Source organism: Nomascus leucogenys, chromosome 16 (assembly GCF_006542625.1).
Source record: "Nomascus leucogenys isolate Asia chromosome 16, Asia_NLE_v1, whole genome shotgun sequence".
In the NCBI taxonomy this organism is placed as follows: Eukaryota; Metazoa; Chordata; class Mammalia; order Primates; family Hylobatidae; genus Nomascus; species Nomascus leucogenys.
In genome coordinates, this window is record NC_044396.1 from 84,186,608 (window position 1) to 84,211,979 (window position 25,372).

The 25,372-nt window shown below is 41.5% G+C and overlaps 1 protein-coding gene across 1 annotated transcript in view; it reads right to left on the reverse strand.

Moving 5' to 3' along the window:
• Positions 1–15,024: 15,024 nt before the first annotated feature.
• Positions 15,025–25,372, reverse strand: part of KCNQ3 (potassium voltage-gated channel subfamily Q member 3) — a 350,253-nt gene continuing 339,905 nt past the window's right edge. Inside the window, exon 15 of the mRNA XM_003256215.2 lies at positions 15,025–24,141. Within this exon, the coding sequence (XP_003256263.1) occupies positions 23,407–24,141 (735 nt within the window). The 3' untranslated portion in view covers positions 15,025–23,406. The remainder of the gene's footprint in view (positions 24,142–25,372) is intronic.

The window sequence follows — 25,372 nt, forward strand, 5'->3', positions numbered from 1 at the left end:
TTCTCATAAGTCTGGTTACTCTCTGAATATCAATTTTCCTCATCTGCAAAACAGTTAAGAGAACTCTCACAGGGTCTTTGTGAGGATTTAAAATAATGAATCCAGAGCATTTAACCCAGTGCCTGGCACATCGTTATGCTCACAGTACATACCAGGCATCAAGCTCAGGCTGGAGACACACGGACAGAGTAGACACTGCCACTTCCCGTGAGCTGTTTAGTAACTTAGAAGATGTAGACACGTGCCCAACTAATTCACACTCAAGGCCGGCTGTGCTAAATTCTCCACTGAGAGAGAGAGAGACAGGGAGAGAGAGAGCGAGCACCTGGTGAAGCCAGGACTTAGCGTTCTCTCTAGCAAAGTGTGACTCGGGGTGGAAGTGGGCAGGCAATTCCTGCTGAGTGAGGATTCTTTCCTTTGGCACCTCAACCGCTGTGCAAACATTATCTCCCCTTTCTGAGCCTCGTGTGTAGAATGGACAGAGTCATAGCTACTTTGAAGTTATTTTTGTGAAGATTAAATGAGACAATGAAATATGGTGCTTAGTACAATCTCCAGAATATTGTAGATATTAGGAATCTTAATTTCTTTCTCATTCTCTTATCTTTCTCTCTTTTCTCCTCTTTCCCCCTTCTTCTTCTGTATCTATTTCAGAACTCAGCATCATACCAGAGAAATATGGAATTAAAAGATAAAAACTTATAGTAGAAAAACAATTATTTACATTTATATAATAGCTACAAATTTCTCTTTTTGACTCTTGCTTCATTATGTTAACCATCCTCTTCCATTTACTAAGAGTAAACATTCTAAGATTTATTTATTTTTATTTTTATTTTTTTGAGACAGAGTTTCGCTGTTGTTGCCCAGGCTGGAGTGCAATGGTGCGACGTCGGCTCACTGCAACCTCCGCCTCCCAGGTTCAAACGGTTCTCGTGCCTTAGCCTCCTGAGCAGCTGGGATTACAGGCATGCACCACCATGCCCAGTTAATTTTTGTATTATTAGTAGAGACAGGGTTTCTCCATGTTGGTCAGGCTGGTCTCGAACTCCCAACCTCAGATGACCTGCCCGCCTCAGCCTCCCAAATTGCTGGGATTACAGGCATGAGCCACCGCGCCCGGCCAACCTGCTAAGATTTATTACTCGAAGACTACAATTCCTACTGATACTGTTCTTAGAGAAAAATGCATTTTTACTTCTCCCTGGTTTTTTAATTCTTTGTCATTGGCCAAGTCAACTATATGTGTGGATTAAGGTTGTCAGATTTAACAAGTAAAAAACACAGGACACCCAGTTAAATTTGAATTTGAGATAACAGTGAATAATATCTTAGTGTATCTCATGCAATATTTGGAACATCCATAGTTTGGAGAGTTGGAGTGTTTTATAAAGCAGCACTTCAGACTGGCTAGACTTCACCTGACAGTAAAACTGAGACTATCTGGCCTTACACTCCCCTTTGCAAGTCTGGGCCACTCTGGGACAGTCTAGGACAGGGAGACAGCCTGGGTTTAAGGTCAGACAGATGTTACTTGAATCTTGAGTTGGCCATTGTGATCTGGGCTAACTTACTCAACCTTCACTCAGTCAAAAAGCATTTGTGGAGTAATAAGCACAGACCCTGGAGTTGGAGGACTGCCTAGGTTTACTTCCTGGCTCTGCTGTGCAACTTACTAAACCTCTCTGTGCCTCACCCAAGACTGTCCTGAAGATTAAAATATGATACATTTGTAGACTGTAGTGGACAGTGTCTGGCACGGAGCAAGTGCTATATAAATGTATAACAAATAAATGATAGAATTAAAGTAATGGCAAAAACCTCAATTACTTCTGCACCAACAATATAGTGATAATAAAAAAAATAAGAAAAGATGTTGGTACTCCAATAGTAAGCAAGACAGACAATGTTCTTCATATGATAGAGTGAGTCCTCAAAATTATATCTTTAAAAGACTGAATTAGATATCCAAAACTTTATCATAAAATTAAGCTGTCATTATTTCACTACATTTCTCATGACTATTATTGGATAATTATTTATAAATCTTTGTTTCTTCCGTGACACTTGCAGAAGAGCAAGTCATGTGATGACAGGACAACAATAATTATATATTGAAGGGGATCAAAATATGCCAGCCAAAATATACTATCCCCTAATAAGCGACTTTGGGCGCATGGATTATTTCGAGTGGAAGGCCATTGAGAATCAACAGATGCAGGAAGAAGCCTTCTTGGAGCTTCTCCTACCTCACTATGTGCAGACACTTCTGAGAAATTCTCTCTCCCTGGGAGAGTTTTATGGCCATGAAGAAGATGGAACGTGGGTGCTGAGTGGGCACACAAACCTCACAAGAATAAGCCTTAGCGTCCATTGGTTTCCCCATGTATTTCCTTCCCACATTATACCACCTCTAGAAGCTCAAAACTCTTTTCCTTTGTCTTGTCACTTCTCCACAAATTTCTCACCTTTTTGTTAAAGTGATATATAAGTCCCCAAGTCTGATGACTCTTTTAGTGTATTTTTGTTTGTTTGTTTTGAGACGAAGTCTTGCGCTCTGTCGCCCAGGCTGGAGTGCAGTGGCACAATCTCGGCAACACTGCCACCTCCGCCTCCTGGGTTCAAGCAACTCTCTGCCTCAGCCTTCCAAGTAGCTGGGATTACAGGTGCCCACCACCATGCCAGGCTAATTTTTGTATTTTTAGTAGAGGCGGGGTTTCACCATCTTGGCCAGGCTGGTCTTGAACTCCTGACCTCATGATCTACCGGCCTCAGTCTCCCAAAGTGCTTGGTTTGCAGGCGTGAGCCACTGTGCCCGGCTCCCTTTAGGGTTTTTATTTCATTTTTGTGAGGACTCCCATAAGCATATGAAAAAAACATTTTTCTCCTGTAATCTATCTTTTGTTAGTTTAATTTGCAGGAACTCAGAAACTGAACCTAAGAGAGTAGAGGAAACATGGGTTTCGTCCCCTAGAGTACAATGTATTGATCCTCCCATTTTGAGCACAGTCTGTTGTTTCAGCTTCTCAAGCATCCCATGGAACAGGCATTGAGCTTTGAGTTACAGAATATAAAGGCCCAGGGTTCCGACGTGCAGCCCCCGGCTCCCAATTACATGATTTCTAAGCAGGAGAACTGGAATTTGAACCATGGTCTCTCAGATACTAAAGTCCCTTTTCCACAGTGTTCTGTTTTACTCACCTGCTTTCAAAATACCATCTTGGAGTGCCAGTAAAAAGCCTGATATTGAACACAAACAGAATGGCCATTTCAAAGCATTTTGGGAGGTGGGAGGGTTAGAAATCCAGTCACACTCCCGGGAGAAGGGCTGAGAAGTGTTGCTATGACTGATGGGCCAAGAATTCACCCAAGAGTCTTGTGAAATTAATTTGCAATATGTCTGTGTGTTTTATCATAGCAGCCCTGGAGCCGGGAGTGTGGATGGTGAAGGCAAATGCTCCAGAGTCTTAATTAAACAGTGTGTTACCTCCAATCAACAAGGGTCCCAAATCAACCAAGGTTAGTTCAGTTTGATGAGCAAACCTGCCTTTCTCACTGAACTCTGCAGCCAAAGGTGTCAGATCATATATATAGCATAATTATGGTGTGCTGTGGAGAGGTGGAAATACACACTGGAGTGTCAACGGGTGTGGGCTAGCCACAGTGAGTGACACGTGTTCTGAGGCATTACGATGGTCCATTCAGCCAGTAACCTTCCATGTAGATATCAGCTCCCCCGCCTTGAAGAGAAACCAGAAGCCTGGGGATTCTCGACAGTTTGCCCAAGGTCATTAAGCTGGCAGGGGCAGTCCTGGACTTCAAACTTAGGTAGTCTGGTTTCATGGGCTGTGAGAGAACAGCAAAAGGTGAGGGGCTAGCTTTTAAAAAACACCTAATGACAGAAAAGAATTGAAGATTCTAATATTTGTTGACCATCTGATGTGCTAGGAGTTTTACACATAGTAACCCATTGGTCCTTCAAGCAACCCTACTAAAGGGTTGTTGTAATTCTTATTTTATACCTTCAGGAAACCAAGCCTCAGACAAACATAAGGCCCAGGGGAATGCATCTGGGAGAACCAGGATTGGAAGTCCAGTCTGTTTGCTGCCAAAATCCATTGCTGGTTGAACACTGAGTAAGGAAATATAACTTTTTAGCTGTTGCCTCACTGCCAGCCTTTTTTAGCGCACTCTTTTATCCTCATTCCAATGCTTTGGATTAAAGATTATGTTTCTTTTATCATAGATGTGAGGACAAACCATCCTCCCAGCTGGTGACTGCCTTAAGATTCTAATCAATAGCTTAAAATGAACAACGACAAGAAATAGACTGTGATCAAGCGATCAAGGGATGGAGTCTTAGCTAAATGCAATGTAGATATTGGATGATAGAAACTGCTCTCATATCTTTCAGTATCCAGGAGCCCAGAGCTCAGGATTATAGCAGATGAATTCTTTAGCTGGCTTCATGCTTTGAAGAGGAGGAGGAACAAAAAAGAGTTTTAAAATACCTACCATATACTACTTACCTATCTTCTGAGCAGGATAAATTGACTTCAAAGGACTTAAACAGCTAGAAAGATTAACAGCTAGGTCAGAGCCATGGGGTTTATATGAGTTCTTAGTGAAAGATACAGTGGGTGGGGGTGGGGAAAGTCTTGATAACATTGCTTTAAATCCCCTTGGGAAAAAAATGGAATAATAATCCTACCAAAAACTCAGGGTGGTGAAAGAAGATCAACTCCAAGGCAGAAAAATGCCTGTGCAATGAGCTGAATAGCATCCGTGAGCAGAATGACAATGCACTGATTCAGCATGGGATGGGAAAACCTTTCTGACAGTAATTACGTGTATTGAAGGAGCAGAACAGGAGTCCCTAGGTGATGAGTTCTCTCTTCCTGTTGCAAAGGTTTGTGGGCCAAGCATCACCTGGCATGCAGGCCCGCAGGAGTCTTCTGAAGAAAGGGCTGGGGGCTGTAGTTGATTTCAGCAGGTGCCTACAGTGGGGTACTTGTTTTTATACAGCCTGCAACCTCAGAATGGTTATATATTTTTTAAATGATTGAAAAAAATTAAAGAAGAATGATATTTCATGACATGTAAAAATTGTATGAAATTCAAATTTCAGTGTCCACAAATAAAACGTTATTGGAACATTGCCACACTCATTCATTTATGTATTGTCTGTGGCTGTATTTGGGCTACAATAGCAGAACTGTGTAGTTGTGACAGAGACCATGTGGCCCACAAAGCTAGAATATTTGTTACTATCTGGCCCTTTATAGAAAATGTTTGCCAACTCCCAGCCTAGAAGAACTTGGCCCCTTCTGCTCCTAGGGCCCACGTTCAACACTGATGGTTTCTATCTAGACAACTGGAGTTGCAATTCGCTTGTCACCTTGCTACTACTCTTGCTTCCTTAAATAAGTCTCCATTATATCAGCCATAGTAATCTTTAAAAAAACCTTATTAAGGTATAATTCCCCGTTTTTAAGTGTAAAATTCAATGTCAATTTAGTGCAACCATCACTGCATTCTAATTTGAAAACATTTCTATTACCCCAGAAAGATTCTTCCTGCCCATGTACAGTTAATCCCCATTCCCTCTACCCACACCAGGCCAAGGAAACCACTAATCTACTTTCAATCTCTGTATGCTTTTATTTTCTGAACATTTCCTGTCACTGAAATCATGCAATATATAGTCAGAGAAATATTTTTAAAACATGAATCAAGATCATGTCACTACGTTGCCTAAAATCCTTCCATAGCTTTCGTCAGCACCTAGAATAATATCCCAATTCTTTACCCTGGCCACAAAGACTCTTGCAGTTGCCCTCTTCCTAAGTCTCTAGCCATATCACGTGCAGACTTTTCCCTTGTTCACAGCCACAGTGACTTTGCACTAGCTGCTCCTCATTGGAAGGCTCTTCCCCAGGCTTCTCAATGACTGGCTCCTTCCTACTCTTCAGTTATTCTTTCTATTTAAACAAAATCAAAGTCCTCTTGACCTTACATCCCCTACAGCTCCTCCTTCATTTCTCTCTTTCCTTTCATGGCAAAACTCAATGAGTTGTCTCTACTTGATGCCCCAGAGCATCTCCATCTCCTCTCTCTCAAGCCCACTCCCATCAGGCATGACACCAGCATCCCTCCAGTGCATCTCTTGTCAAGGCCATGCTGATTCCTACATGGCTAACTCCACTTCTCACTGGGCACAGCAGCACTTGATGCCATTAGCCAATCACTCCCTCCTTGAGACCCTCTCAGCATGTGGCTTCCCCACACCACAGTCTCCTATTTTCCCTCCTATTTCATTGGCTGCTCCTGCTCAGCCTCCTTTGCTCATTCCTTCTCATTTCCTTGGCCTCTTGATGTTGTAGGGCTTATTCTTTGATTGTCTTCTCTTTTCTCTCTATACTTGTTCACTTGGGGATCTCATTCTGTCTCGTGGTTTTAAATGTTACCTACAAGTTGTTGAATAGATAGATACAGAGTCAATCATTGCTTAATGGTGGAGATACTTTCTGAGAAATGTGTCATTAGGCAATTTTGTCATGCAAACATCAATAGAGTATGCTTACACAAACCTAGATGGTATAGCCTACTACACGCCTAGGCTATACGGTGTAGCTGATTGCTGCTAGGCTACAAACCTGTACAGACATTACTATACTCAATACTGTACGCAACTGTAATGCAATGGTAAGCATTTGTGTATCTAAACATAGAAAAGGTACAATAAAAATACAGTATAAAAGACTAAAAAATGGTACACCTATGCAGAAGAACACTTCATCATGAAAGGAACTTACAGGACCAGAAGTTGCTCTGTGTGTCAGTGAGTGAGTGGTGAGTGAATGTGAAGGCCTCGAAATTACTGCACGGGACTGAAGACTTTATAAACACTGTACACTTAGGCTATGCTAAATTTATTGAAAATATTAACCTTACTATAAGTAGTAACCTTAGCTTACGGTAGGTTTTTTTCCTTTATAAACAAATTTTTTTTAAACCTTTTGACTCTTTTGTAATAACTTAGCTTAAAACAAAAACATATTGTACGGCTGTACAAAAATTTTCTTTATATCCGTATTTTAAAAACTTTTTCCTGTTTTTAATTTTTCTTTTTTACTTTTTATTTTTCTTTTCTTCTTTTAAACTTTTCTGTTAAAAACTAGGACACAAACAAACACATTAGCCTAGGTTTATGCAAGTTCAGTATCATCCCTATCACTGTCTTTCACCTCCCCACCTTGTCTTGCTGAAAGTTCTTCAGGGACAATCACACACGGAGCCGTTGTCTCCTAGGAAAACAATGCCTTTGTCTAGAATACCTCCTGAAAGACCGATCTGAGACTTTATAGTAATTTTTTTTTTTTTTTTTTTTGAGACAGAGTCTCGCTCCATCACCCAGGCTGGAGTGCAGTGGCGTGATCTTGGCTCACTGCAACTTCTGCGTCCCAGGTTCAAGCAATTCTCCTGTCTCAGCCTCCCAAGTAGCTGGGACTACAGGCACCTGCCACCATGCCTGCTTATTTTTTTGTATTTTTAGTAGAGACAGGGTTTCACCTTGTTGGTCAGGCTGGTCTCGAACTCCTGACCTCAGGTGATCCAACTGCCTCGTCTTCCCAAAGTGCTGGGATTACAGGCATGAGCCACCGTACCCGGCCAGTAAATTTTTTTTATAAGTAGAAGGAGTACACTCTAAAATAAGTATTGTATAATAAATACATAAACCAGTAGCATAGTCATTTATTATCATTATCAATTATTATGTACTGTACATAATTGTATGTGCTATGTTTGTATCCAACTGGTAGTGCAGTAGGTTTGTTTATGCCGGAATCACCATAAATAGATGAGTAATGCATTGTACTGTGACACTGGGATGGCTACAATATCACTAGGTGATAGGAATTTTTCAGCTTCAGTATAATCTTAGGGGGCCATTGTCCTATATGCGGTCCCTTGTTGACTGATACATCATTATGTGGTGCATGACTGCATAAATTTGGGTATGGATATAGATATAGACAGAGATATCTTCAGCCCTGAACCGTCTCCTTAAGTCCATACTTAAATACCTGCTGGATATTTCCGCCAAATATTTCATATGCATTTGAAATTTAACACATAAAAACGAAACTCATGTTCTGCTTGCAAAACCTGACTCTTCCCCAATCTACCCTGTCTCCAGGATACCCTCCCTCATTATGGTACTCAAAACACTTTGCAATAATCCTATTCTTCTTCTCCTCTCATATCTCACATTTACTCCATCAGTAAATTTTGTCATCTCTGCTCTTAAAATGTATCCAGATTTCTAACATTTCTCACTTCCTCCGCTGCTCTCACTTGGGTCCAAGCCTCTCTTGACTCTCATTGAACCAATTACTGCAAATTCAGTATTGCTCCTAACTAATCTCTTGTTCTCTGCTCTTGCCTCCTTCAGTGTATTCTCAATACAGCAGCCAGAGAAACTCTTTTTAACGTAAATCAGATCTTGCTATCTCTCTACTCAAAGCCTTGCAATGACTTCCCTCTTGATTCAAAGTAAAAACAAATAATCTCATAATGGCCCATGAGGGCCTTCGTGGCCTGACCCCTGATACTTCTCAAATCTCCTCTGTCATTGCTCTTCCTTCTGCTAACTCCCTTGCCCTGCACTGGCCTGAGGCAGACCTGCCCAGAACCAGAAGATAAACTGCTGGGAATATTTTCGTATCTGATGTGGGGACAGGACATGGGACAATTGGACTTTTCTCGGGAAACACCTTACATGTCTTCAGTGAGGAGAAGTCACTGGGACCTTGGTCAACTGGATGTCCACGCTCATTGTTGGAAGCTGAAATTATCAGAAACAAGAACAAGTTCCCAGAGTATCTGGGATGTAAGGCTATGAATGGGCTTTTGCTGCATTTGTGCAGATGAAAGAAATTTTTAGGCTTTTTCTCTGTCATACAGTCACCTGAGGCTTGAAGTGGGTAAGTTTTATTTGGACAGAAATATGTGGTTGCAGAGTGGGTTCACTTACCATAACCGCAAAGTTGTCCATAGGCCTTTGTGATGCTAGACATGGACTTTGCAGCCAGATGGTTGTGTTCTAGAAGAGCAGTCTACCCTGGTTCTCAGAGGCTATAGGCCATGTTTCCACAATGAATTGTGTCCGTGAGTACCATTTCCAGCTTGCCCAGTGTTAGCCATCTTTGTCCTTTGATTTACAGAGTAAATTGTGGCAACCAGGATGGGTTTTTGTTTATTTTTTGTATGTCTGGTTTTCAAGTAGGCTTATGTGCCAGATGCTGATGGTATCCTGCCCTGTGTCCTTCCTCCCTACTTCTGAGTTCACCTGCAGTTCATAGATAATTCTCAGCATGCTGGCAGCTCTCCACCTTCATTGGCAGTGCTTCTGTTTCTCTATCTGAGACTTTTCTCCCCCTGTTTCATCTCTCCACTCTCTAAGTTGTGTTTTCTGGGAATGCTTTCTGAATAAACCACCTACACTCAACATCTCATCTCTATTTTTGTGGACGCCCAAATTAAGACAACTTGGTGTGTGGGCATGGGATGGAGTCAAAAGCTATCACTCACTGAACATTTTCTGTGTCCTAGATCCTTTGCTAAGTACTCTACTGACATCATTCCAGATAACGACCTTTCAAGATGGGTATAATTCTCCCCATTTTATGGATGCTTACCGTAAAAGGGTTAAGTAACCCTCTCAAGGTTCTTCTCTCTCACATGAAAAAACATTCCTTCCCACTGTACTGACAGTACAGAGAGGCAAATTTATATAAGCTTTACTAATTTCCTCTCCCATCAACTCACAGTGTTTTTGATTCACCTATTCTTTCTTCAGCCCACATGGTCTGGGAAGTGAAGTTTCTCCAAAGGAAGTAACCTGAGACTCAGGGGTAGGTGGTCCTGGTTAAGTTCAAATTGTGACTCTTTCCCTTATTAGTGTCTGACCTTGAGCAGATTTACTTATGTTTCAGAGCCTCAATTTCCCCATGTATAAAATGGGAATTACAATGACTTAAAATTGTAGTGATTGAATAACACTTTAATTAGGCTGGGCATGGTGGCTCATGCCTGTAATCCCAGCACTTTGGGATGCCGAGGCAGGTGGATCACTTTGAGACCAGCCTGGCCAACATGGTGAGACCCCGTCTCTACTAAAAATACAAAAACTAGCCTGGTGTGGTGGTGTGCACCTGTAATCCCAGCTACTTGGGAGGCTGAGGCAGGAGAATTGCTTGAACCTGGGAGGTGGAGGTTGCAGTGAGCCAAGATTGCACCACTGCACTCCAGCCTGGGTGACAGAGTGAAACTCTGTCTCTAAAATAAAATAAAATAAGATAACATTTTAAAACACTTAAACCTGTGTAGTGGCTGGTACCAAGGAGGTGTTCAATTCCCATTGTGTTGTCTTTGCGGCTATGGGTTTTATTTTCTATTAGATTATTTTCTTCCCCTGGGTCTTTATGCCATCGATTACCTATTTTCTTTCTTTTGTCTTTATTCTTTCCCTCTCAACACTTCTTTTCTCACATTTTATAAATATACTCAAGCCTCCCCTATCATTCCCTCCTGTAACCGATAACAAACTCTCTTTACTTGTCATTGATTTCATCAACACTTGGACCTTCATTTTTCCTGCAGCTCTTTGCCTTTCTTTTAAAAGAGTTCCTCAACTTTACCTATATTACACAAATTCAGTGGGCTCTTTCCCATCCATATCCTGTGTTACCTCAACATCTTGGTATTACTCTATATGATGGCCACCCCCTCTCATTTCTCCCCCTTTTAATTCCATGACCCTCTCTTCATTTCTATCTACATTGATCATGTTTCTTGAACGCTTCTTACATTTTCCTCTTCCTCTGCATACCTTTCAAGGCAGATCTTCCCCAAAGTTCATGCTTTTCCAAGCTTTCCTTTTTTATCACAGAGCCCCTTGGGTGGTGAGCTCACTCGTGCCATGATTTCATCCTAGTTACTTTTCTGTTTCCTAAAGCTATGTAGCAGTCTTTCTTCCTCCCTGGCTTTCTGTTGGGTTCAGACAACAGTAGGTACCAGTAGAGGATCAGAAGAGGGAAAGAGAGTGAGGTTGCAGTCTTCATTCCCTTAGCTCCCTCCCTGCTGGCTCACTACCAGATTGCTGTGTCCAATGCCCAAGGTCATAGTCCCTATCACATGGCCCTCTCCATAAAGCTCCATCTGGATTCTGGCCCTTACAGGGCTGTTGCTAGCTTTGCAGGACTGTACCTTGCCAACTTGATTTAACTAAACTATGACGAAATCTTTGTAAGCAAACCCTTTATTAAAATCTCCTTCACTTACCTAGTATGTGTATGACTTTCTTATTTTTCCATCAGGATCTTAACTGAGACAACCACACATTATATAACCCCTGGAGAAGCATGCAGGAAAGGAACTTGAGTGAGAAAACTTAGGTAAATTAAATGAATATAAACATATTTATCCCCTGCTTAGCTAGCAAGGACTTTTATTCAAAATAAAAGATTCTAATGGATTAGTAGCTAAGAATAAATGCTCTGGAGTCAGACTTCCTGCTCTGAATCCTGGCTGTGCCATTTACTACCTATGTGACCCTGGACAAATGACTAAATTCTCTATAGTTCAGTGTTCCTATCTATAAAGCAGAGATCATAATAGTTCTGAGTGCCAAGATTTATTGTGAAGAGTAAATGAGATGATTCACAGAGAATACTAAGTAAAATGTCTGGCACATGTAAGTGCTCAGTAAATATTAGCTATTATTCTTATGTCTCACAGAATTGAGCTTGGGAGAGGCTGATAAAGGCTAGGTCCAGAGATTAAGCAATCACCCTTATTAGCTGGAGGGAGGTTTCTGAGCTCTAATATTTGCTTCATTAGTCCCTAAAGACAATACGAAGTTCATGCTAACTTTCAGAATGCCCTAGTTACCTAGTGTGGCAGACAGGTTTTAAGATGGTCTCAATTATATCTTGTGTAGTAATACCCTCCCCTTGAGCATAGGCAAAATCTGTGAATTGCTGTTAATCAATAAAATATGGCAAAGGTAATGGATTGTCAGTTTTATGATATGTTACACAAGATTGCAACTTTCATCTTGCCAGCAGACTCTCCCTTGCTCATTTTGGTGAAGCAAGCTGCTATGTTGTGAGCTGACCTATGGAGAAGGCTATGTGACAAGGAACTGAGAGCAATCTCTGCCCAACAGCCAGCAAAAAACTGATGTCCTCAGTCTAACATCCCTCAAAGAACTGAATTGTTCCTGACGTGAAACTAGAAGACTAGACTGGGATTCTTCCCCAGCTGAGCCTCAGATAAGACCACAGCTCCAGCCAACACCTTGATTGAATCTTGTAAGACCCTAAAGCACAGGACCTAGTTAAGCTGTTCTTGGATTCCTGGTCAGCAGAAACTATGAGATAATAAACTTGTATTGTTTTTAACCACTAAGTTTGTGGCAATATTTGTGTAGCAATAGATAACACACCTAAAATGTAGCACATCTACTCATTGTTTCATTCTTTAGCACTTACAGTCACCATGATAGTTTCTGAGGACAAAAATTAGTAAGACTCAGTGTCTATCCTCAGACAACTCACAGAATAGTGGTGGTAGTCACGGAAGTGATGAAGATAGACACTGAAACCACTGACAAAATCATGAAAATACAAATACTATAGTAGATGTCTGTTTAGGATACATCAAGGAAAAAGGGAAGAATGGTTTGTTCTACCTGGAGGATGAAAGATTCAGGAAAGACTTTGGTGAGGAAATGATGTCTTATCTAGTCTTGTGAGTGAGTGTTTCATTGGCAAAAGAAACGACATGACCGAGATATAGCATTATTATAAAACTGGGTGTGTCTGGGGAGTTGCAGTCCTTCCTTTATGGAGTAGAACACAGAGCATATGTATCGTGGAGGGCGCACTGGTGAGTAGGTGAAGAATACGACACTGAGCTGGACAGGTAAGAGTGAGCGTGGCAAGTGGCTGATTGTTGAGGACTGTGTGTACTAAAGAAAAAATTTTTTTAAGTTAAATGTTAGGTGATGTTGAAGAGCCCTGAAATGTATAAACAGTAAAAGGACATGATTGGATTTCTGTTTCTTCAAGACCACTGTGTCACAAACACTGTAGAGGATGAAGTGGAAGGAAAGAGACCAGAGTCAAACAGACCATTATAGACCAGGAAGGGAGCAAGTGTGGCAAAAAGAGGACCCTCCTTGGAGAGAGTCACAAGGTAGAAACCATGGGATGTGCAGGTGAAGAAGGTGGGGAGTCAAGGTTGATGCTGAAGCCAGTGGCTTAGAGGGCTATGTTGGCCGGTGCTGCAAGTCCCTGAAATGGGACCATGGGAGGGAGTGGAATTGTAGGGAGTGGAAGCAGGAGGGTAGGACATGAGTCCTTGTGGCGATGGCATTAGTTACCAATAAAAAAGACAGTATCATTCTTTCTCCTAATGAGAGGAACTGAGACCAGGCAGCTGGGAGAAGCTTGTCAGTTTCTGGATATGAGAGAAATAGTTTCTTTGACAGGAAAACTTCAAAATTGAATTCTGAGAACTGTGATCAGGATGGGAGGCAGAAGTCAGAAGGGAGGGTGCAGTTTCAGACTGTGGATCTGGGAAGAGATTTCCTCACTGCAGAGTGATCTCCTTAAGGACGGAAAGTTCCAAAGAGCCCTAATATACCTTCAAGGCCTCATCTTCCTGGATCAGTCTCCTCGCTTTCTGCATTCCAAGCACACTGGCTTCTTACTACACCTGGAATGCTCCCTGTTTACCCAGGGCATAAATCCCACTGAGTTGCTTGCCAGAGGCAATGGAGACCATAAGAACAAGAATGTAAAAATGCAACTTTGCTTTGAACAGAACTTCTAAACTAAGCCTGTTTCATGCCTCTTTGCACATCCTCTTCCCAGTGTCTGGCAGGCCTGTCTTCTCTACTTTCTTCTTCATTTTTGGCTTTGTGAAGTCATCCTTAAATATTCCATTCATACCTCATGCTCTGCATGAAGCGTTTTCTATACCTCTAATATGAGCCAGTACCATGCTTTGTGTTTCCATGGAACCCTTGATTATTTCATTCATCATGGTTCTCACAGAACTGAAATGATCTTAAGGCCAATACCACAGTAAATTGTAAAATACTGCATCTCCGATGCTTGGTATATGGTAGATATCCAATTAATATTTCTTAAATACATGTTTCTTGAAGTGAACTGAATAGAAGAAAAAAAACAAGAATTCTAATCAATACCCAAATATTTAAGGAGACAGAGTTGGCAAACTGGCCTATGAAGGGATTATATTCACCAATGGTCCAATTGATAATAGAGAAATATTTAGGACATGTTCTTGTTTGCTGCATTTGAAATGTGTACCACTAGTAGATAACTCTTGCCAACACTTTATGCTATTAAACTGCTGCCACATATGTATTTGTAACTCCAATGACTCCCAGGGAACTTTCTGGTTCCCTTATTTTATTCCCTGTGCAACAACTACACTTGGGTTAGACGTAGTCATCACTCAGTACTAACAAGGAAATCTATAGGATCAATCATAGCATTCTTGTGGTGAGCAAAGTTATATATTCAACACATTTCTTCATGCTGGGCATTCATGAAGACTACATTTCCCAGCCTCCCTTGCAGATTGCCCCATACCATGTGACTGAGTTTAAGCAATGAGTTAGTGAGTGGGAATGATGAGTCACTTTGAGTCCAAGGCAGGAAGAGGTGGGTATGGCTTTTCTAGATCCTCTCCTCCTGGCAATGTGGCTAGAAGTGAAGGACTCCAGCTCTTCAGTAGCCCAAATCTTTGCATCACTCTTTGAAACTCAGACCATCTCCACTGGACTGTGATTTGAGCAAGAAATAAATCTTTGTTGCATTAGGCCATTGATATTTAGAGCTTTTCCATTAGCAACAGTCAGTGTTATTTATGACAAATAATACAATCTCATAAAAGTTGTTTTGAAGCAAATAACATTCCTCCACATAATCACTGAAATGTCTATTTATTAATAAGTGGTGCAGTATTTATTTAAGATAGAACATAAAAAATCAGGTAAGAATTATTTGCATAATATATATGGAAATCAACCTATTAAAGTTGTTCAAATATTGGACAGAGCCAGAATATAAATTACACATACAGTTTAAAAATTACAGGAAATCATATTATAAAGAGCACTAAAGGCCACTTGTGGAATAGTTGTGTTCCCCTGTAAGCCAGAACGTGAAGAAAGCCTACTCGTAGCACAAAGACAAACCCAGGGAGCAAGGCACCAGAATTCTATGCCATAAAAAGGGGTTAAAAAATACAATCCAAAATCAAATATAATGGATTCATGTCGCTGGGAACCTCCATTTGTTATTCAAAGACTGGTGTTTTCCATCACTGCTACATTAGAAAAAGAAGGAAAAAAAATAGCCATATCCTATCTGAAGCGAGGCAGAGATCATTTTTCTCTTTAAAACAAGGAAGGACTGACAAATCTGATGAAGTCCACCTGTCTTTCTAAGTTGATTTTTCAGGATGGGACACAGCTGACTTCACCTCTCCAACAGCGAATCTCAGATTCTTGGCAAAATGGCTGCCCCAAATCTTGCAACTTGGCCACCACCTGGACTCTTAAACCTCAGGGGAACTATGGGGGTGGGAACTGCCCCCTCCTTGGAAAAGTATTCAGAGGGGTATAGAAGGGCCCAATTACCAGATCAGGTTGGCTTCCATGGGAAACCTTGATCTTTTAATACTGAGAAAGAGAGACACAACTGTTCTGAGCTTTCGGCCTCCCACAGAATGTTTTTATAGACTCACCTGTTGCTGCAGAATTTCAGAGCTCAGAAATAAAGGTACAGTCTAGAGACAAAAGACCAGAGTCAGCAGAGACGTGGAGATATTTGAACTTGTTTGGTTAAAAACAATGACAGGAGCTCCTTGGGGGCAGATAACAAGGGGCACTTGTGGATGATCTGCAGCCACACCAAGCCCCGAGAGCTAATGGATTCCAATGTGAACCAGGTGAATAATTTATGAGGCATTATTTTCTGCCACTGACAGCTGGATTGTGAAGCCACTCAAAGGGCCTGCTGAACAGACAAGAGGAACAGCTGACCCAGGCATCACTCTACTCTCCAGGGAACTCATGGGTCTGTGATCATTTTACTGTAAAGCTGAGTGAACGTAGAAGGCCGAAGCATTGTGGAGGAGCTAGGGCCTGATTTGAGAGGAAGAAGGTGGAGGGAGAATGAGCTTTCCAGGTACACGGGATTTGGTTAAATATGCAGCTCTACTTCTTACAATGTGTGACCTTTGACAAGGCTTTGTCTTCAGTTTCCTCATCTATAAGATGGAGACAATAACATCTCCCTCATGGGGTTGTGATGAGGATTGCATGAACTTTAGAGAGAGCTATCATGTCACAGGCAACTCATAAGGAGCGCTTAGGATAAGTTTCTCTCCCCTTCCCTGACCTTGCTTTTGTGGGCAGAGGAAGAGAAGGGAACATTAAAATAAAATATGCTCTCATTTTGTATTACTCTTAGATATCAAATTGCAGTCCATTCGACAAGTCTAAGAGGAATTACAAATACATTCCTGAGCACTGAGCTGGGCTTTTGACTACCTAATTGTAAGCCATTCTCAAGTTATTCTTATATGCAGCCCATTTTTGGCTGTGTCAAGGAAATTCATTATTTCCGTTGAAGCTTATTTTAAGCCCATAACAGTGCTATCTGGAGGATGAAGGCTTAGGTAGAATGACAATCTTTAAAATTACTGGGCCAACTATTGTTGTTCTAGAACTTGACCATCCTTCTTTCTGAATATCTCTTAGGAGCTTTCACTTCAGCCTGACTCAGGAGAACTGAAACATCCTATCACAGGGATTCACAAGGACTGCTGGGGAGCCCTACCAAATTCTGGCAGATTTATCCCGAGAACAATGTAAGTGGAAACTAACAATGAAGATGTCCTTTTGAGCCAACAGAGGCCTGTTTACTTCCTAAAATAATCTCCTAGTTACATAACCATAAGATGTCCTAAGTCGAGTCCTGTTTGCTTCTTTGTAGCTTTTGGTGAAGGCCCTAGAGTATCTGCTTATGGCCTGACAACATGGGGATTCTCTGGGACAAGGCAAGAGGACCCAAGCTGTGCTCAAATAAGACCCAGAGATCCCAGTGCAAAGGGACACCTTTGGTAAAACTGGCCACTTTGGGTCTTATAGATCCCAAAAGAAATCATGCCTGACTTCCTAAAATCAAAACCATAGAGATTTATCAAGGAGAAATCCTGTTTAATTGGCCTGTAGATGAGGATGCAGCCTAAGGCATGACTCTGGAGCTGAATGAGTCCAAGTGATGGGCCAAAAATGTGAATCAGTCCAAACATGGCAGGACCAAGAAGGTACAAGGTAGGAGAGGGCAAAGCGGGGGAGGGCAGAGAGGTGGAGGGGAGGAGTCCCTGCATGGCCATGGGATTGTTCTTCTTCATTCCCTTTCTCAACTGCACCCAGCAGCAGTGGTTTTTAGTAGGCCTTTTGAAGACAGCGGGAATCTGGGAGAGGGAGCATCATCATCTTTCACAGCATGGAAACATCAATCTTATTCTAGAGAAGGGAAGAAGTCCCCAAAGGTATGTCTGGTTTAACAGTTTCTCAAGTGGGCCAGGAAGTTCTTATTAATGTTCTGGGCTCAACAGTGATGCTTAGATTTCACTTGCTATATTACTTTTAGTTTTGTCTCTAACATCTGAAGCAAGGATCAGAAGACCTGAGTTCCATATGTGACTCAATCACTTCTTCAATCATTGAGGGATGTGGTGTGATGTTCTTTGCTCTGAGCTTCTGCTTGTTGATCTAAAAAGACAGGTGATTGTTCTGGGTGATCAAAATCTCTTCTTGCTCTGTGTATCTTAGAATCCATGAAATTATGTCTCCTTGCATCTATGATAACAAATCAAAATACGAATCACAATTTTCTTACAGGGTCGCTGAGGTTAAAGCCATGAAAGCCTGGGAACAAATCTCCCCAGGGAAGGTTTAAGCAAGCATTAACTCTTTCTTCTGCAAGTTCCCCCATTCATTGCTAGGGTGTTTTCTGATAGCCACCACGCACAGTTGACTTCCCTTGGGAAATCCTGAGTCCTTTATTCTTGCTATTTGGCTTTATCTCCTACACCTCATCCAGATGGCACAACATCTGGTACTATACGTCCAATGGAATTGCCACAACTCAGCCACTGAGATCCAACATTCCTGCTTCTCTTCATTCCAATATTCCTTCTCTTCTTTATTATAGACAACAGTAAGCATTTTTATTTGCAGAGATGTACTTATTTAAAAAGCAATTGTGAAAGTATTTGATTTAATAATTAGGATTATATCTCCACCATTCTTTTTTCTGAAAAAAAAATTTTGGTGTAAATTTAGAGTTCATAAGCAACATCAAAGATTGAGACAATGAAGTCCATGCATACCATAAAAATAACATAAATAACAGTCCCTAGTATGCGTCAGTCATTGTACTAGGGGCTTTGTGTGTACATTGATTGTCTCACTTGAAAATCAAAACATGGCAGAAGAGTCAAATGCTTTTGAATGTGCTGAAACTCAAATTTTCTTCCAGGTCATCTCTATATGCTTCCTGTCTCTTTTACACTGCCATTACTGGCTTCTGAAACCACTAAAGCTAGCAGATAGCCTGGTCCTAACATGTTCTAAACTGGGCATTAGTGAGGGGCTGCCTGCTGGCTTGTTTAGGGGCCAGTTGGCTCAGTTTGGAATGGTATAATATCAGCAATAATAGCGTTGGGTTGATTTGAATATAAACAACTTAGACTTAAAAAGTTCATCCTGAAAAACAAGCCTTCAAGGACAAGTGAGGACATGAAGCAAATTCCTAAGGATGCCTGGGGTTCAGGAAGCAAAGAAGAATCTTTGGTTATTCATGAAAACCAAATACCAGCTATGTGGCATCTTCTGGGGAAGGACAGGGGTGGGAGAATCCTGGGGTGTGTTTGGCAGCACTGTCCAAAGTACAGTTGACTTCTTAGGCTGCTGAACAAATTTCTTCTCTTGCCCCAGGAGAATTTGATCTACAGGTTCCCATAAGTAGAGTAACATCTTTCTCTTGAAATAGGTGCTGTGTCATAGTCTGTATCATAAGCTTCTCTTGGTCAACATGATGAAATGAAAGCAGCTCAGCTCCTTGACCGGTATCAATCTTAGTAGGGATTAGGAGACAAGAAGAAAGCTGGTTTCTCCAACAATCTTCCTCAGATTCCCTAGAATCCCCTTTTTTTGCACAGCTTCTCTGGAGCTATGAAGTTCAGAGCATTGAATCCAAACTCGAAGTCCCCATTCAACCCACTCAAACTTGACTGGGCTGATTGGATCATTGCCATTTTGATGTAGAATCTTTGCTCTCGTTTTCATGTTCAATTTTCTATAGTTTCCAAGCTAGGAAGCATTTCTGTCTGTATGGAGTTGTTTGCAGGGATGAAATCAGGTATTTTATTTTACTGGTAGACATAGTTTGAAAGGACCTCTGATATTTGAGACCTCTAGATTCCCAGCATTTTGATGGCAGAAACTGGTTTTCTTATCTCTGAATTTCCAGTGCACTGCACAGTTCTGGGCGTATATTGGTGGTTAGTAAACCTTGTTAAATGAATAAACAAATGACTTTTTCTTTATTACACCCCCATTTCAGCAGCATGGAATTATGAGAATGATTTTGCCAAATTATGAGTAGGTCCTTTTATATTAGGTTTTTCTACAGGAAATTATTCTTTTAAACTGCAGTGTCTAGGAATTACCTTGCACAAAATAGACACAGGATGCATAATTGTTGATTAATTAGTTCATTTTTAACCTATACACCTTGGGGTTATCTAGTTATGTTTTCATGAAAACTAGGGCTTTGTAATAACAATGCCATGTCTAATAAGCCTAAATTCCCAGTTCTAAAAACAAAGTTATTCAATAGCACTTTCTCGATTTGATGTGTTTTTCTTTTCCTGAAATAATTTTTCTCTTAAGCTTTTGATATTTGCTTTTGTGCTGACATTTGATAGTCAAAACTCAAACTTGATCTCAAGTACTTCTTTCTCAGCTCAATAGGATCATGTTTCAGCTAACATTTGTGAAGTTGATTTATCTCATTCATTTTGATCTTGCTAAAATATGACCTTTAAAATTTTTCATGTCACATTGTGACCCAGAAAGACCAAATACATACATGAGATCATAGTTTTACCTGATAATATCATTCCTAGTTTGATGATGGAATTAATTTGTCGATATTTCATGGAGTCCTGCTGAAACAACTGCAATTTCTTGGGCAAGTTTCAGAACGACTAGTATATCTGTGGTCATATCATCTTGGGTCACGCTGTTAACCATTTCCATTGGATTATCATGCTGTTCCTTTGTCTGACAAAAGGATCTTTGTGAAAGCACACACTGTTTCTTCTCATAACTCACATTCAATTCCAGACCCTAAATTTCTGCTTGCTCACTGTGAGCCATGTTGTTGAGATTGTCTATGCGTAGGCAACTTGAGCAGGTTTGGTTTGCATTTCTGGAATATAGTTTTTGGGGAACAAAAGGAGAATATCAAAGCAGAGTTATTCCAGAAGATCATTTTTCTCTTTTCCTTTCTGTTTTCTTAAATGGGAAAAAAACAGCTCTTAAGGTTCTTATTATTTATTCATTCATAAAACATTTATTTTGTCTATGTCTATACTGATAAAGACAACTTACTAGATGTTAGACGATCAATACTTCCCTACTACTATCAATACAAACCCAATCTCTGCTGTCCTGGTCTTATGATCCAGCAGGGAAGCTAGACTGCCTGCCTATGGTTTAGGAAATAATACAAGCCCCAATCCTTTCTAGGTTATTAAAAGAACCTAAGGTAGTTCCTCCAATTTTGGATCAATGGTAAATACTTTAAGCTAGAACTCCATTGAGTTGCTGGAAAATGCATCTATTTGTAAAATACTTAAGATAGTAAGCTCTTCAAGAATATTAATAAGTTAAAAAAATTAATTGGTGCATATGTGGAGAGTATGACTCACTCTCCTTTATTGTCGGTTTCCAGTAACTCGTGTACATAAAGAAGAGCATAGTAACATGTTGGATGTTAAGCAGGTGATCATCTCAAGTGAAAGATTCCAGGAAGATCAGGATTCAATAATCAAGCCCTCAGGAAGGGGCATAGGGTTTCTTAGGTTGTAATCCCCAGTGGCACTTTCAGCCATATTGAAGGAGTGGGGAAGAGGCCCAAATAACCCATGCCCTTTATCCTTCAGATTGCCAGCACGTCAAATGGAAACCCATAGGGGATGGGCTTCATGTCTGATGCATTGAGCACTCTGGTGTATTTCCTATCTCAGACTTCAAGGTCTACACCCATCCATTTGTAGGGCTCTCCACAAAAAACACCCTTCTGCCACTCACAATGTCTGCCCTTGGCCTGGGACTTCGGGCTTTGGTTCTAAGTTCCTAAAGTCAGGGGTCAAGCTCTAATCATTACTGTATTCTGAGCTTTTCGTACAGTAACCGTTGACATGTGAGTTGAAAGGAACCTATCTCTGAGGAAGTGATTCCTGTCTCCAACATAGTGCCAAACTCTTGTATTAGGAAATGATGAAGCCATCAACCAAACGTCTGCCATAGCTACTGTGGCTCTTGACAAGACTGTGAGGGAGAATAGCGGTGTCAGCTGCATACAGACATTTGTTTAGGTCATCTGGATTATCTTGATTGTCACTATGGCAACTATCCACAATCAGTGCCTAGGTGTGTGAGAAGAGTGATACAATAATACTGTGGTGTGGTCATTTAGCTAATTCAGTCTAAGCCTAACAGAAACCTTTTCCATCAAAGTTTTTCAGAGCATAACACCATCTCATAAGAGGCCAGAGGATGGCTTGTGCTTAATATCACACCTGTACAGTAGGGCAGTGCTTCCCAGGCTCTCTGCTTACATTTTAGCTTGTCCTACGGTTACATATGGTTTTAGTATTTTCATTTTAAAAATCTGGGTTGGTTCCATAAATTTGGAAAAGTAAAATTGGATGGTTCTGGAAATCTTGCCTGTTTACACATCCGTAAATGTAGTTTGCTTGTATTATTTTTTTCCAGATCTAAAATGCATTGCATCAAGCAAGCATGTTTTGCAATAAAAGTGGAAATCCCTCTCTTGCTGGATAAATTGAGTGCTTTCCACGCGACACAAAGTCATATATCTTGACACAATCTCTAGGATGCATTATATAAATGGAAGAGTGGTGTGGTGAGGGGAAACAAGGGCAGGGAGAGTGAGCAGACCTGACTTTTGAGTCCTGGTTCTCCATGGGACAACTGAGTGACTCTGGGTGTGTCACTTTACCTAAGCCTAAGATTCTTCATTTATAAAAGGAAGTCCTTGGACTAGATAATTTCTGTGTGCCTTCTTGACTTTAATTTCTATTTTAGATGGATATTTTGTCCTTCAGTATCATGGGAAGAAATGGGAGTTGGAACTTCATTTTAAAGGCACTGAACTTAGCTCCTGCCCAGAGGGGCACTTCACTTCTGATAAATTCCACTGTCCTTGGCTACATAAATTGGAAACTATTTTAACTTTGTGCGTGTGTGTGTGTGTGCATGTTTTCTCCCTGACAATTCATAACTCATCAGAAATGCTACACTTGGGATTACCACCACTTTTTACAGATAAGGAAACTGAGGCATGATACTAAATAACATCAGGCCAAGTGAGGTCTTTTGGAGAGCTTTTAAAAGGTTTTGCCTTAAATATTTGTTTAAATTCTTTGTTTTAGAGACACAATGACTATCTCATTCCTTTCCTAATGTTAGCTCAGTAGGCAGCCCCACTGATACACAATGTGGTTTTGTTGAGAAAATTATTTCCTTGCTTTCAAAAACAGTTAATCGCTGGAGTGTTTTACACAAGAGGGCAGTGATCCTAGAAATAACTTAAACTACTTTCTCTGCTTACCAAACCAAAACCCAAACCAGCCAACCAAACAGACAAATAGCATGGCTCATCAGTAATTTCTCCCTGTACTGGTCCAATCGTGATTAAAAGTAAGAACAGCAGATAAATGTGTATCCTAGAAGAGATTAGCGGAACCATTTATATAGTGTAAAGTCATGCAAACCATGCTGAAAAGGAAGCACTTTGTTGTGGTGACATGGGGAGGAAGAGGCTGTGGGAAGCCTCTGCCTGGGTGGGGCCACCACGCACACGCATGCATTTGATGCAGCCATTGGTGTCCCCGCTGGTAAGCGTCGGGTGTGAGAGTAAGTGAACTATACAAAGTCTGTCTACATTACAAGGAGGGGTCAGCCAGTGACCTCTTTTAAATGGGCTTGTTGGAAGGGGTCCATACTGAATCAGAAATCCCATCCCCTGTGGACGACAGAGGCATGGAGCCGCTGGGCGTGAAGGGGTCCGTGTCTGTGTCCGTCTCACCCTCGGCGAGGTACCGCTTCTCCCTCATCCAGCTTGACCCCCCATTGGGGCCAAACACATAATCATCTCTGTCCTGGGAGATGCTGAAGCCACTTGGAGACCTCTCCAGCTCCTCGTGGTTGACCGACATCAGGGACAGAGGTGTGTCGCTGTCTCGCGTGACGCTACGTCTCTGCCGGGGGGAGATTCGGTCCGAGTAGGGGCCCTGCAGGTCAGCCTGGGAGTGGCAGCTCACTCGGGAGTCGAGAAGAGTCAAGATAGGCAGGACCGTGGGCCTCTCCACATACGTTGTTGCCGAGGAAGGAGGAGTTGCCTGAACCTTTCCAGAACTGGGTCCCCCTCGGGGCAGGTTCACAGGGTCATGTGCAAAAAACCCATAGGGGCTGACTTTGTCAATGGGCACCTGGTGGAAGCTGTAGGGTGGTTCTGGGGGGCCTGTCTCAGAATAGTTGCAGATGATGGTTTTCAAATCGGAATACCTGTTGTCCTCCTTCTTCTCTGCTTCAGCTGGAGAGGAGGTGCCCTTGGTTGGGTAATACTCCGTGACCTGCACCTGCAACCGTTCCATGTGTTGCATGTGCATATCCACGAGGAAGTCCAGCTTCTTCCCCATGTCCTGAACCTGGAAAATCAAAGGAGCTGTGAATTACCACTTTCTCTGAGAGTGGGGATCATTGCTATTGGTTGGGAGGAAATATTGTTTTTTTTTTTTTTTTTTTTTTTTGAGATGGAGTGTCTCAGTCTGTCGCCCAGGCTGGAGTGCAGTAGCGCAATCTGGGCTCACTGCAACTTCCGCCTCCCGGGTTCAAGCAGTTCTCTGCCTCAGCCTCCCAAGTAGCTGGGATTACAGGCACCTGCCACCATGCCAGGCTAATGTTTGTACTATTAGTAGAGACGGGGTTTCACCATCTTGGCCAGGCTGGTCTTGAACTGCCCTCGTGATCCACTGCTAATAATTTATTTTGTGCCTCCTACTTGCAAGCCTTGCACACCAGGTAGTAGTGTTAATCTAGAGAAAACCTAGGCAAGGTCTTCTAGGAAGCAAAGGTGGAAAGCAGAGAGATGCTTTGAAGTGTTACAGGCCTGCTGTGTCCCCTAGAGGAGGAAGTGGCCTTGCTAATGTTGTCTGGGTCAAGGAGCAAGAGTTCTCAATTTAGGAACATTTCCTTAGACAGAAGCACGTGGACTGTTAGTTTAAGTTTCTTCTACATGGTGATTTAAGCCCTAAAAATACAAGGGCAGTGGTTGGCAAGAACTGAGCTTCTCAGAACTGAAGACCCTACCTAGCAGCTTGCTCTTGCCTGCCTAAATTGGTACCTTACCTGAACCTTTGTGAATGAATATACACGAGTGTGTGTGCAGACGGATGTGATGTTCTCGCTTTGACAATTCACGACTCACCAGGAAACACTGTCGTCAGGTGTATCATCCCATTTACAGGTGAGGATATGAGCACCATGATCAGCAGATGCCAGGATGGCATCTGAGCCTCAATAATAACTGACCCTTTTAGAAAAGTTACAATCTGACTCTGTCTTAGGCACTTTATTGACTTATGTGAATTTTACAACAATCCCCCAAGATGGATACCATTATTATCTCTATTTCACAGGCAAGAGAACAGACACTGAGAAATAAAGAGTGGAAATTATAAATTAAAATTTAAAATGAAAACAAAATTCTTGATATAACAAACAGGAATAATTCAGATTTGCTTCTACCTCTCCTGCACGGGTCCCATTTAGGGTTTTAAATAAAACGAAAGGATTAATATGATCCTTGAAAAACTGGCAGTACCATTTATCTAGAGTTAAAGGTATCTAGAGTTAAAGGTAGATAAAGGTAGAGAAACT